Source organism: Chiloscyllium plagiosum, chromosome 37, assembly GCF_004010195.1.
Source record: "Chiloscyllium plagiosum isolate BGI_BamShark_2017 chromosome 37, ASM401019v2, whole genome shotgun sequence".
Taxonomy (NCBI): domain Eukaryota; kingdom Metazoa; phylum Chordata; class Chondrichthyes; order Orectolobiformes; family Hemiscylliidae; genus Chiloscyllium; species Chiloscyllium plagiosum.
The window spans coordinates 34,474,734-34,488,022 of NC_057746.1; the positions used below are offsets into that span (position 1 = coordinate 34,474,734).

A 13,289-nucleotide genomic window follows, 5' to 3' on the forward strand; every position below is an offset into this window, starting at 1 on the left:
GAACAAGATCACCATCAGCAATGACAAGGGCAGGCTGAGTAAGGAGGAGATTGAGAGGATGGTGCAGGATGCGGAAAAGTACAAGAATGAGGATGAAGCCCAGCGGGAAAGGATCGGAGCCAAGAACAGTTTGGAGTCCTACGCCTTCAACATGAAGAGCACAGTGGAGGATGAGAATGTGAAAACTAAGATCAGTGAGGGAGACCGGAAGAAAATTCTTGAGCAATGTAACCAGGCAATCCTGTGGTTGGAGAACAACCAGACGGCAGACAAGGAGGAGTTTGAGTACCAGCTGAAAGAACTGGAAAAGCTGTGCTGTCCCATCATTGCCAACCTGTACCAAGGAGGAGCAGCAGCAGCAGGTGGTTCTTGCAGAGCCCAGGCTGGATGTGCCACTTCCACAGGACCAACAGTGGAGGAGGTGGATTAAAAGACAAAGGAACTTTGCTTCAGTGACTTGTGTTAAATGTTGCCTGGATGGTTGCACTGCTTATGCTCCTTATGGATAATGCAGTGGAGTTATTCAATATTTACCTCATGAGACTTTGGTTCCAGTTGGAAGGAAGGAACTTTTTTTTTCATGTCTGTATGATGCAGGTTCCTTCAGCACTTTATTTGATTGTATTTTGATCTATGCTGTTGTGATTTTTATTGAAACTTGTTGGAGGATATGAGTTTTTTTTTTTAAGTGAACTTCAAAACCTGAATGCCTTCAATAAACTTGCTTTTAAAATTCATTTTTGTGCTCCTTTTCTGTTGAATCAAGCTGCACTGATTAATAACACAACAGTTCCCAAGGAATTCTATTCGGGGGTGAAGTGGTAAGCTGTTTCCTGGCAATACTACGAAAATCTTTAAATTATCACTTGTCATATTTTTTTCCTAGATGGTTGAAAATGTAATACTTTTGTTTGCTTGCTGCCAGTAGTCCTTCTTATATTGACGAGGTATGTATGGAACTGCAGCTAGATAACTTGCCTCTGACATCGACCTGTTCAGCATGGAAACAGATCCTGCAGTCAAATTCATCTGTGCTGACCAGCTATCTTAAAGAAGTATATTCCCATTTGACCCATATCCCTCTCCTCCCTTCCAATTCACTTACCCATCCAGATGCCTTTCAAATGCTGTAATTGTACCAGCTCCTCTTGCAGCTCATTCCATATACTTAGCACACACTGCATGTTTTAAAAAAAAAAATCACTCTTCAGGTTTGTTTTAAATCTTTCCTCTCTGGCTTTAAATTTATGCCCTCTAGTTTTAGACTCCCCTACTCTGGGGAAAGATCTTGACTATTCAGCTTATCCATGCCCCTCATGATTTTATAAACTCAGCTGCCAATGCTCTGGTGGAAACAGCCCCAGGGTATTCAGTCCCTCCTGATAGCTCAGACTCTCCAACCCTGGCAACATTCTTGTCAATAATTTCTGAACCCTTTTGGGTTTCACAACATCCAATTCGGAGGGAGACCAGAATTGCACAGAATATTCCAAAAGTGGCGTAACCAAGTCCGGTACAGCCGCAACATGACCTCCCAACACACTTACTCAATGTATTGAGCAATAATGGCAAGCATACCAAATGCCTTCTTTGCTATCCTATCTACCTATGACTCCACTTTAAAGGAACTATGAATCAGCACTCCAAGGTCTCTTTGTTCACCAACGCTGCCCAGGATCTTGTCAAGAAGTGTATAAGTCCTGCCCTGATTTACCTTTCTAAAATGCCACAGCTCACATTTATCTAAAGTAAACTCCACTTACCACTCTTCAGCCCATTGGCCCATCTGATCAAAATCCTGTTTTATTGACAACCTTCGCTGTCCATTACACCATCAATTTTGGTGTCATCTCCAAACTTAATAACCATACCTCTGGCATTCATTTTTTTTATTATTTCATGGAATGAGGGTGTGATTAGCTAGGCGGCATTAATTCCCCATCCCTAATTGCCCAGAGGGCAGTTAAGAGTCAATCACATGGCTGTGGATGTGGAGTCACGTGTTGGCCAGACCAGGTAAGGATGGCAGCTTCCTTCCCTGAAGGACATGGTGATCCAGGTGGGTTTTCCAACAATCGACAATGGATTCATGGTCATCATCAGACTCTTAATTCCAGATTTTTATTGAATTCACATTCCACTGTCTGCCACGGTGGGGTTTGAAGCCAGGTCCAGCAATTTAACACTCCAGCGGTAATACCACTAGGCTATCACCTCCCCATGATCACATCCAAGTCATTTATATAAATGTCAATAATCAGTGGATTGGCACATTGCTGGTCACAGGCCTCCAGTCTGAGAAGCAACCCTCCACCACCATTCTCTGTCTTCAACTTTTAAACTAGTTTTGTATCCAAATAGCTAGTTCTTCCTGTATTCCAGAGATCTATCCTTACTGACCAGTCTACCATGAGGAACCTTGCTCAACCCCTTACTGAAGTCCATACAGGTCACAACAACAGCTCTGCTCTCATCAATTCTCTTTGTTATTTCCTCAAAAAACTCAACAAGTTAGTCTGTCACAATTTCTCACGCATAAACACATGTTGACTATCCCTAATCAGTTTTTGCTTTTCCAAATATATGTAAATCCTATTTCTCAGGATTCCATCCAACAACTTGCTCACCACCTATTGGTGATACAAATATCTCAGCAAGGGGCCCAACAATCACTTTCTGAGCATTCCACAAAGTTCTAGGGTACACCTGATCAGGTCCCAGAGATGTACCATCTTTATGTGTTTTAACAGATCCAGCAGTGCCTCCTCTTTAATATGAACATTTTCTTTTTCCATGTCCTCTATCTTCCATATCCTCCTCCACAATAAACACTGATGCAAAATGCTCATTTACTATCTCTCCCAACTCCTGCGGATCACACATATGTGGCCTTGCTGATCTTTATGCAGCCTTATTCTCTTCCTCGTTATCCTTTTGTCCTTAACATATTTGTGAAATTCCTTTTGAATTCCCTTTTTACCCTATTTGTCAAAGCTGCCTCATGTCACCTTTTTGTACTCCTGATTTCCCTCTTGAAGTATAGTCCCACTGCCTTTATGCTCTTCCAGAGATTCACTTGATTTCTGCTGTCTATACCTGACCCATGGTTCCTTCTTTTTCTTGACAAAAACCTAATTTTTTCCAGTCATCCAGCATTCCCTGCACCTTTGATATTCACCATAACAGAAATATACTGTCTCTGTACTCTTGTTATTGAAGGCTACCAATTCTCCAGCTGTCCCCTTACCTGCAAACATCCAAACATTAGGCAAGAACTTTTGAAAGTTCTTGCCTAATACTGTCAAAATTGTTTTTCCTCCAATTTAGAACTTCAATTTTTAGATCTGGTGTATCCTTTTCTAACACTATTTTAAAACTAATAGAATTTTGGACGCTGATCCCAAAGTGCTCCCCCCTCCCCCCAACACCTCAGTCACTTGCCCTGACTTATTTCTCAAGAGTAGGTCAAGTTTTGCATCTTCTCTGGTAGTTACATCCACATATTGAATCAAAAAAAATGTTGTACACACTAAACAAATTCCTCTCCATTTAAGCCCTTAACAGTATGGCAGTCCCATTCTATATTTGGAAAGTTAAAATCCCCCACCATAACCACCCTATCATTCGTACAGATAACTGAGATCTCCTTACAAATTTATTTCTCCCCCTGACTATTGGAGCTCTTCAGTTCTTTTTCCTGGTTGGATGAATGTTGCTTGGGAAACTATGACAATTAGTTCTACTTTGATGAGGCTTGGGGTCACCTTACAGTGGCAGATAGATCTCTGTTTCCAATTAACTCAATTATGACCACAGAACTTCTCAGTTTAGAATCACAGAATTGTAACAGTGCAGAAGGAAGTCAACTAGCCCATCATATCCGCACTGATTCAATGCCAATTTTCTGCCTTTTCCCCATATCCCTGCATACTATTTCCATCCAAATAATCATCCAATGCCCTTCTCAATGTCTCAATTGAACCTATCTCCACCATATTTCCAGGCAGTGCATTCCACACCCTAAATATTTGTTGTGTGAAAGGTTTTCTTTTCCTCATAGCACACTTGTTTCATTTGCACATCACCTTAAAGAAACACTCTCTCATTTTTTTTTCTCTCTTTCAACTGGAAAAAAAGCTTCTCTACCTCCACTCAGTCTAGCCTGCTCATGATTTTGAAAACCTCTACCAAATCTCCTCTACTACCTCCTGCCTGACCTGCTGCGCTTTTCTAGCAACATATTTTTCAGCTGCTACCTCGTCTCCAAGGAAAACAATCCGAACATCATCTTCAACAACAACAATAAAAGTAAAGAACTTTGGATCCTGGAAATCAGAAATAAAAACAGAAACTGCTGGAAAAATTCAGCAGGTCTGATAGCATCTGTGCAGAGACAGCAGATGAACATTTCAGGTCATTTCAGTAAGCCATCAGGACTTCTCCCACCTTATACTGTGTGTTCTCATAACTGAAGTTTCACATTTTTGTAACCCTTCTTCGGAAGTGGAACAGAGGATGGGAGATGGCCGTGCTCCCCCTGTATTTTAGACAGTTAGATGGATATAGGAATACATTGTGGGAGATTTGTTATAACCCAAACAGCCATTTTGTCACACATTAAAGCCTGGAATCCATTTTAATTTTCATATTAGTGTCTGCTTGTACATTCCCAGGCTCAGTGAAGTGGCTGACCTTGCAGCTGAACTAGCACCTGATAGTCAACTCTTTCCCAGTGTGGGAATGTTCTTCTTTTACAAGAATCTATTGTTATACTAACATTTGCTTATCAACTACTAATCAGTATTGTCCAGACAGCTACATGACAGGGCTAGTCATTGGGCTGATTGCCCACTTACTCATTATGGATCAATTAACAGTTTGCTAATTGCTAATTGTTAAATGATTGTAACCTATATAACCATGCAACTCTTTGTATTTGGTCGGAGTAATTTGTGACCATTAGGTTGACTTGTCTGTCCCTGTGAGCTCACAAATAAACAGTCAAAAACTCAAGGTTTGTGTGCAGCGATTACGTGTCAAAATTGGACTGCTATGAGCAAGTCACACACTGCAATAATTCATTTCATCTCCAACATCTTGTAAAATTTCAAGATCTGGCAACGATGCTAAATTCAGAGGTAAGGATGACACCAATTAACTGCAGCAAGACGCAAGTAAACAAGGAGACAGTAGACTGATGGAATTTAACACAGATGTGAGATGATGCACTTTTACAGAACAGATAAGGAGAGGCAATATAGACTTCAGAACACAGTTCCAGACAGAGGGACTTGGGGCCTCATGCACATTGATCTTTGAAGGCTGCAGAATATTTAAATATCAAATAAAGTATAGGATCTCTGGTTTTAGAAATAGAGGCATTGAGTTCAATATCTTAGAGTTTATGCTGAACATTCACAAAGTTTTAATCAAGCCACAAGAACAAGGTTGTGTTCCAGTTCTGATCAACCTTTCAGGAAAAATGTGAGGATCCTTGACGGTGCAGAGCAGGTTGGCTAGAATTGTTTCAGGGATGAGACAACAAGATTAACTATAGTTTAAGGTTAGACTGGATAATTTGGGGCTGTTACCCTTGAGGTAATGGGCATTGAGGGGAGATTTAACGATTTACAATATTCCGTGAAGCCTCTGTGAATATATTACTATTATGTTAAAGGTGCTTTATAAACATAAATTGTGGCAGAAATTATCAAAATATTTTTCAAATTTGTATGGATAATTTTTAAATGTCAGTGTACAAACATATGAAAATGGAGCAAAAATAAGCCACACTCCTCCCTACCTGCGAGTGTAGAAGCATATTCGGATTTTCTAAAGCACACTTGTATTTCATTTTAGTCATTCAGTTTGTACACTTCAAACATTTGTGAATGACTAATATTCACAGAGGCTTCACGGAATGACTAAAATGAAATACAAGTGTGCTTTAGAAAATCCGAATATGCTTCTACACTCGCAGGTAGGGAGGAGTGTGGCTTATTTTTGCTCCATTTTCATATGTTTGTACACTGACATTTAAAAATTATCCATACAAATTTGGAAAATATTTTGATAATTTCTGCCACAATTTATGTTTATAAAGCACCTTTAACATAATAGTAATATATTCACAGAGGCTTCACGGAATATTGTAAAACAAAGTATCACAGTGAGTCGTTAAAGGCTACACTAGGCCAGACAAATGCTTGTTAAAAGACACTGTTTCTTTTGATGTAGGGTTGCAGGAAAAAGACAGAAAAATTGACGTGAATGTCAGACCACCGACGATCTTGTGCTCAAGGGGTACAATGGCCTATTCCTGTTCCTATTTCTTGTGGACTTATGGAGGATCAGGACTGACGACTTTTTTTTGGATCAAACTTGAAAAATGCACCTGCACCGTTCATTGAATTTGAAAGTTGCCATGGTCCCATTCTGCAATTAGAGACAGAAAGAAAAAACTGATGGTGGTTTAATCTGAGCCTCGCCGCGCCTCAGGCCAGGGGAGGTGGTTAAGAAGAAGAGACCTTCAAAGTAACCTCAGCCTGTGCCAGAATTAATATCCAGGCCACCAGCATCATCTTTCATCGGAAACTAGCCGTCCAACCAATTGAGCAAGCCGACAGCCAGATACTGCATGGTGAAGTGGAAGCGCGAGGTCAATGCACAATAGAAACACGCCCCACCCACCCACGGATGTTGAGCATGGGCTTCGGAATTTCGCGCGCTGAACTGGAATGATGCGACTGTCCAGTAGTTGTGGCAACGGTGTAGCGAGCTCGGCCATTGGCCCGTGCCATGCCGCAGCGTTCTCAAGATGTGGACGTTGCTACAACTGCCGGGCGTTCGACACGAACATTCCAGAACACTGCCCCCTCTCCGGAAATAAGCAACTGGTCAATGTCAACGGTGACAGAAGGAGCTGAGTAGATCTGGTGCAGTTTGTCACGCAGGTCCAACCCGATTTAGGAGATCATGCCCACAGCCATTGGTATTGACCTGGGCACCACCTACTCCTGCGTTGGGGTCTTCCAGCATGGCAAGGTGGAGATCATCGCCAATGACCAGGGCAACCGTACCACCCCCAGCTACGTGGCCTTCAATGACACCGAGAGACTCATTGGAGATGCTGCCAAGAACCAGGTGGCTCTGAACCCCCAGAATACCATCTTCGATGCCAAGAGGCTCATCGGGAGGAGGTTCAATGACTCAGTTGTCCAGTCTGACATGAAGCACTGGCCCTTCCAGGTGGTGAATGATGGAGGGAAACCCAAGGTCAAGGTCGAATACAAAGGTGTTAATAGGACCTTTTACCCTGAGGAAATCTCTTCCATGGTGCTGACCAAGATGAAAGAGACAGCAGAGGCCTATCTGGGACATCCTGTCACCAATGCTGTTATCACGGTGCCTGCTTACTTCAATGACTCCCAGCGCCAGGCAACCAAAGATGCTGGTGTGATCGCTGGTCTCAATGTCCTCCGTGTCATCAATGAGCCAACGGCAGCTGCCATTGCCTACGGTCTGGAGAAGAAGGGCAGAGGAGAACACAACGTTCTCATCTTTGACCTGGGAGGTGGCACCTTCGATGTGTCTATTCTTTCCATCGACGATGGTATCTTTGAAGTGAAATCAACAGCAGGTGACACCCACTTGGGAGGAGAGGACTTTGATAACCGCATGGTCAATCACTTCATTGAAGAGTTCAAGCGGAAATACAAGAAGGACATCAGTCAGAACAAGAGGGCAGTCAGGAGGCTGAGGACAGCCTGTGAAAGAGCCAAGAGAACCCTGTCTTCCAGCACACAAGCCAGTATTGAGATTGACTGTCTGTTCGAAGGCATTGACTTCTACACCTCCATCACCAGGGCTCGGTTTGAGGAGCTGAATGCTGACCTGTTCAGAGGGACTCTGGAACCAGTGGAGAAAGCTCTGAGAGATGCCAAGTTGGACAAGTCACAGATCCATGACATTGTCTTGGTTGGGGGCTCCACCCGCATCCCCAAGATCCAGAAACTGCTGCAAGATTTCTTCAGTGGCAAGGAGCTGAACAAGAGCATCAATCCTGATGAGGCTGTGGCCTATGGGGCAGCTGTTCAAGCAGCTATTCTGATGGGGGACAAGTCTGAGAATGTTCAGGACCTACTTCTCCTGGATGTCGCTGCCCTGTCTCTGGGTCTCGAGACAGCAGGAGGTGTCATGACTGCACTCATCAAGCGCAACACCACCATTCCCACCAAGCAGACCCAGATCTTCAGCACCTACTCTGATAACCAGCCTGGTGTCCTTATTCAGGTGTATGAAGGGGAGCGAGCCATGACCAAGGACAACAATCTCCTGGGTAAATTTGAGTTGAGTGGCATTGCTCCTGCCCCTCGTGGTGTGCCACAGATTGAGGTCACCTTTGATATTGATGCCAATGGCATTTTGAATGTCTCTGCCGTTGATAAGAGCACTGGCAAATCGAACAAGATTACCATCAGCAATGACAAGGGCAGGCTGAGTAAGGAGGAGATTGAGAGGATGGTACAGGAAGCAGAAAGTTACAAAGTCCAAGATGATCTGCAACGCAAAAAAATCTCAGCTAAAAATTCCCTGGAGTCATATGCATTCAACATGAAGAATTCAGCAGAAGAAGAGAAAATAAGTGGAAGGATTAGTGAGGAAGATAAGAAGAAAGTGATTGAAACATGTAACCAAACCATATCCTGGCTGGAGGCACACCAGGATGCAGAGAAGCAGGAGTATGAAGATCAGCTGAAGAAGCTAGAGAACATCTGCAACCCCATTATTGCCAAGTTATATCAGGGCGATGTGCCTGTTGGCTTTGGTGACCAAGCTGGCAAAGAAAATGCCTTCAGTGGCCCAACAATTGAGGAGGTTGATTGAATTCTTACCCAAACTTTCAGTTCTCCTCTGTCCCACCATAATCCCCTCCTCAGCCCACTTTATAAAGCATTGACATGATCAAAGTACTTAGTTGCCATTTGTAGAGGTAACATATTGCTCTCAGATACTGGCTTTGATGGTTCACAGTTGACTTTATGATAACGAATTTTCTTTAAGTGAACTTCGCGATTTTTTAATATGATTACTCTGGATTGCTGAGTTACTTTTCTGGTTACATGTGATTGTCCATTTATGTACATTGATCAGTACATCTATGTAAAAGACTAATAAAATCTTGTGCTTAAATCTGGTGTTTAGTTTTGAATATATTTCTCATTTCGGGCACCATGCCCTGAAAGGGCATCGTTGACCTTGTACTTTAGCCTTGGAATGCTCATTCACTTTTGGTAAGGTATTGTTACAGTTTGCCATTCCAACTGACCAGGGTTCTCTGTTCTCTGTTGTTCACTGCAGCAGCACTGGCCATGTCTTAGAACAACATTAAATGTTAATGTTCGACACCATGGAAGTCTTGAACCTGGATAATCTGGCTCAGAGGCATTCACCACTGCACTACAAGAACTAGTTTTAATACTGACTGGAATAATTCTATCGAATCTACATTTCTATTTAGTGATAGTGCTCAGAATCAACCACAATACTCAAGACCAAGGATTTGTGCAGTGGAAACATTAATTCCCATTCTTGCTATTAATTTTCACTTGAGTCACAAGCTATTAATAGAATGAGGTGCATTCTATTAACGGGAATGTGTGCTTGCCTCATTGCTTTCTGTACATGGACATCCAAATCTCTCATCGACTCCTTTCTTCCTATTTCCCACCACATTGAACTAACTCCGATTTTTCAGATTGGAGCCAAAATCGATGATCTCACACTTACACAAGTTGAATGGTAGTTTCCACTGCTTTGCCCACTTGTGTGATATCAGGCTCCCATTGATTAATAAATATGCTGCTTGACATTTAGTCCAAGCTTTATTTAGGTATAGATATGTGGATGCTTGAAATACTCAGCAGCTTGAGCGGATGAGTGTGGAAAGAGAAACAAGTTAGTGCGTCAGGTCGATGACCTCCCACCACAAGATGGCATACAAGTGCAGCAAGAAATAAAGAGGGTTTGCTGCAGTTGTGCAGAGCCTTGGTAAGACTGCATAGAGAGTATTGTGTACAGTTTTGATATCCTTGGCTAAAGGAAAGATATCTTGCCATAGATGGAGGGCAATGGAAGTTCACCAGACTGATTCCTTGGATGGCAGGATTGTCTATGAGGAGAGATTGTGGAATTTACAAGGATGGAAAGTGACCTAACTGAATGACACAAAGCTCTATGGTGGTTGCACAGTATCAATGTCACTGGGTAATGATCTGGAGATTCAGATTGAAATCTCAGCACAGCAGCTGCTGAAAGTTGCATTCAATCTCCATATAAATGAAGTCTCAGTGATCGTGACCCTTACAACTACCACTGACTAATGTAAAAATGTCTAATGTCCTTCAGGGAAGTAAATCTGCTATCCTCACTTGGTCTGGCCTATAGATGACTCTAGACCCAGAGCAATGTGGTTAACTGCCCTCTGAAATGATTTGCAAGCTACTCAGTTCAGGGACTGTTAGGAATGGGCAACAAGTGCTGGACCTGCTGATGACATCCTCATCTGATTTAAATAATTCTGCAAAAAAGAAGATGCTGGGTGTCTGGTCCCCCTGACTGAAAGGACCAGGGCTTGGGACACAGTCTCAGTTTAATGGTTGGGCCACTAAGGACTGAGATGGAAATGTGTTGCTGGAAAAGCGCAGCAGGTCAGGCAGCATCTAGGGAACAGGAGAATCGACGTTTTGGGCATTAGCCCTTCCTCAGGATAATGCCCGAAACGTCGATTCTCCTGTTCCCTAGATGCTGCCTGACCTGCTGCGCTTTTCCAGCAACACATTTCCATCTCTGATCTCCAGCATCTGCAGACCTCACTTTCTCCACTAAGGACTGAGGTGAGTGGGAATTTCATCATTTAGAGGATGGCAAAACTTTAGAATTCTTCACTCCATTTCTGGTCTCCCTGCTACAGGAATGATTATGTTAAACCTGATAGAGCTCAGAAAGGATTTTCAAGGGTATTGTTGGGATTGGAAGGTTTGAGTTATAGGGAGAGACTGGATAGACTGGAGCTTTTTTCCCTGGAGTTTGGAGGCTGAGGCGTGACCTTAAAGAGGTTTATAAAAGCATAAGAACCATGGATGCGCCGAATAGCCACTAAAGTTTTGTCCCCAGGGTAGGAGAATCCAAAACTAGAGGCATAGGTTTAAGGTGAGAACAGAAAGATTCAAAAGGGACCCGAGGGTCAACCTTTTCATGCAGAGGGTGGTGCATGTCTGGAATCAGCTGCTAGAGGAAGTGTTGGAGGTTGGTACAATTACATTTAAAAGGCATTTGGATGGGTATATGAATAGAAGGGTTTCAGATGGTTAGGAATCGCCATTCCCTTATCACTTGATGCTGGAGGAAGAACACCTCATCTTTTGCCTCGGGACCCTTCAACCCCATCGCATCAGTGTGGATTTCACCAGTTTCCTCATTTCTCCTCCACCCACCTTACCCCAGTTCCAACCTTCCAGCCACCGTTCTAATGACCTGTCCCATCTATCCATCTTCCTTCCCACCTATCTGCTCTACCATCCCCTCTGACCTTTACTCCCACTTCCATCCACCTATTGCACTCTCAGCTACCTTCCCCTAGCTCCACCCCTCCCATACATCACTGCACCCCCGAGGCTCCCAGCCTCATTCCTGATGAAGGGCTTTTACCCAAAACATCGATTTTCCTGTTGCTCAGATACTGCCTGACTTGCTGTGCTTTTCTAGCACCACACTCTTTAATCTCCAGTATCTGCAGTACTCGCTTTCACGTAGGTTTCAGAGGGATACGGACCAAATCCTGGCAAATGGGACTAGATTAATTTAGAATGCCTTGTTGGCATGGAGGAGTTGGACAAAGGGTGTGTTTCTGTGCTGACCTCCTCGGTAATGTGAGTTTCCCCTCTCACCTCCCAAAACTAGAGGCATAGGTTTAAGGTGAGAAGGGAAAGATTCAAAAGGGACCCGAGGGTCAACTTTTTCATAGAGGGTGGTGCATGTATGGAATGAACTGCTAGAGCAAGTGGTGTAGATTGGTACAATTACAACATTTAAAAGGCATTTGGATAGGTATATGAATAGGAAGGTTTCAGAGGGATATGGACCAAATGCTGGCAAATGGAACTATATTAATTTAGGATACCTTCCTTGTTAGCATGGATGAGTTGGACAAAGGGTGTGTGCTGACCTCCTCGGTAGTGTAGTGGTTCAGTTCCTTGCTGGGGCGTACCTGATTGTTTTGGTGGCACAGTGGCTCAGTGGTTAGCACTGCTGCCTCACAGCGCCGGGGACCTGGTTTGATTCCAGCTTCGGATAACTGTGAGGAGTTTTTACATTCTCCATGTGTCTGCGTGGGTTTCCTCAGGGTGCTCTTCCTTCCACAATCCAAAGATGTGCATGTTAAGTGAACTGGCCATGCTAAATTGCCCATAGTGTTCAGAAATGTGTAGGTTAAGTGGATTAGTGATGTAGGAGAATGGGGAATGGGCTTGGGTGGGATACTCTTTAGAGGATTGATGTGGATTTGTTGGACTTAAGGGCCTGTTTCCACACTGTAGGGATTTTAAAAAACTGACTATAATTTCAAAATAATGAGGTCATTCATAGGAAACAATTGGTTTCTGTTTGGTCTTTATTCATTTGTATGATATTAATGGTGAGCTGCTATTATTACTTGAGGCATAATAGGTTTCAACAGCCTCTCTTAGTTCTCTCTAACCAGTCCTGAACAATCATTTGTCTCTGTAGATTGCAAGGTCCACATTATGCAATTTTGTGACTTGCCAGGATAGTGATGTTTTGTTCTGTTCTGGTAACTGCTGATTGGAATCTTTCTAAAAATTGTGGTCAGTTTGAATCATATGATCAGCAGTGGCCATGATGTTCAGCAAAGTTAATTTTAGAATTTAAGCAAGTATGACTTTTAAATCAATTAATGACTTGTTGACATTTTGTGGACATGGAAATATCCATGACAGAGACGATAGATTTCCAGGCAATAAAGACATCAAGAGATATAGAGGTAGAATGTACAAATATGGGTCTCGAAAACAACAATGAATTTATTGAGTGGCAAAACAGGTGTGAGGGGCTGAATGGCCTATTCCTGCTTCTATTTTCTAAGATTGCTAGTCCCTTTCTTCCTACACATTATCTGACTTCCCAAGTGTCTCCAGTATTTTCTATCTTAAATCACACAGGCATGAGGTTGGTTAAATTATACAATTTTCAGAAATTTCTTTTGTGTTTTT

The 13,289-nt window shown here is 42.8% G+C and overlaps 2 protein-coding genes across 2 annotated transcripts; both read left to right on the forward strand.

Moving 5' to 3' along the window:
• Position 1: 1 nt before the first annotated feature.
• LOC122541570 (heat shock 70 kDa protein-like) lies at positions 2 to 737 on the forward strand (the record flags this gene model as incomplete). The annotated part of the gene is made up of 1 exon (XM_043678402.1): positions 2 to 737. A coding segment is annotated over one exon (429 nt), but the record flags the coding sequence as incomplete, so codon positions are not given.
• Positions 738 to 4,991: 4,254 nt separating this feature from the next.
• On the forward strand, positions 4,992 to 8,925 carry LOC122541507 (heat shock 70 kDa protein 1A-like). Its single transcript, XM_043678328.1, has 2 exons — positions 4,992 to 5,138; positions 6,238 to 8,925. The coding sequence occupies exon 2, from the start codon at positions 6,976 to 6,978 to the stop codon at positions 8,884 to 8,886; it is 1,911 nt and encodes a 636-aa protein (XP_043534263.1). The 5' UTR covers positions 4,992 to 5,138; positions 6,238 to 6,975; the 3' UTR covers positions 8,887 to 8,925.
• The last annotated feature ends 4,364 nt before the right edge of the window (positions 8,926 to 13,289 follow it).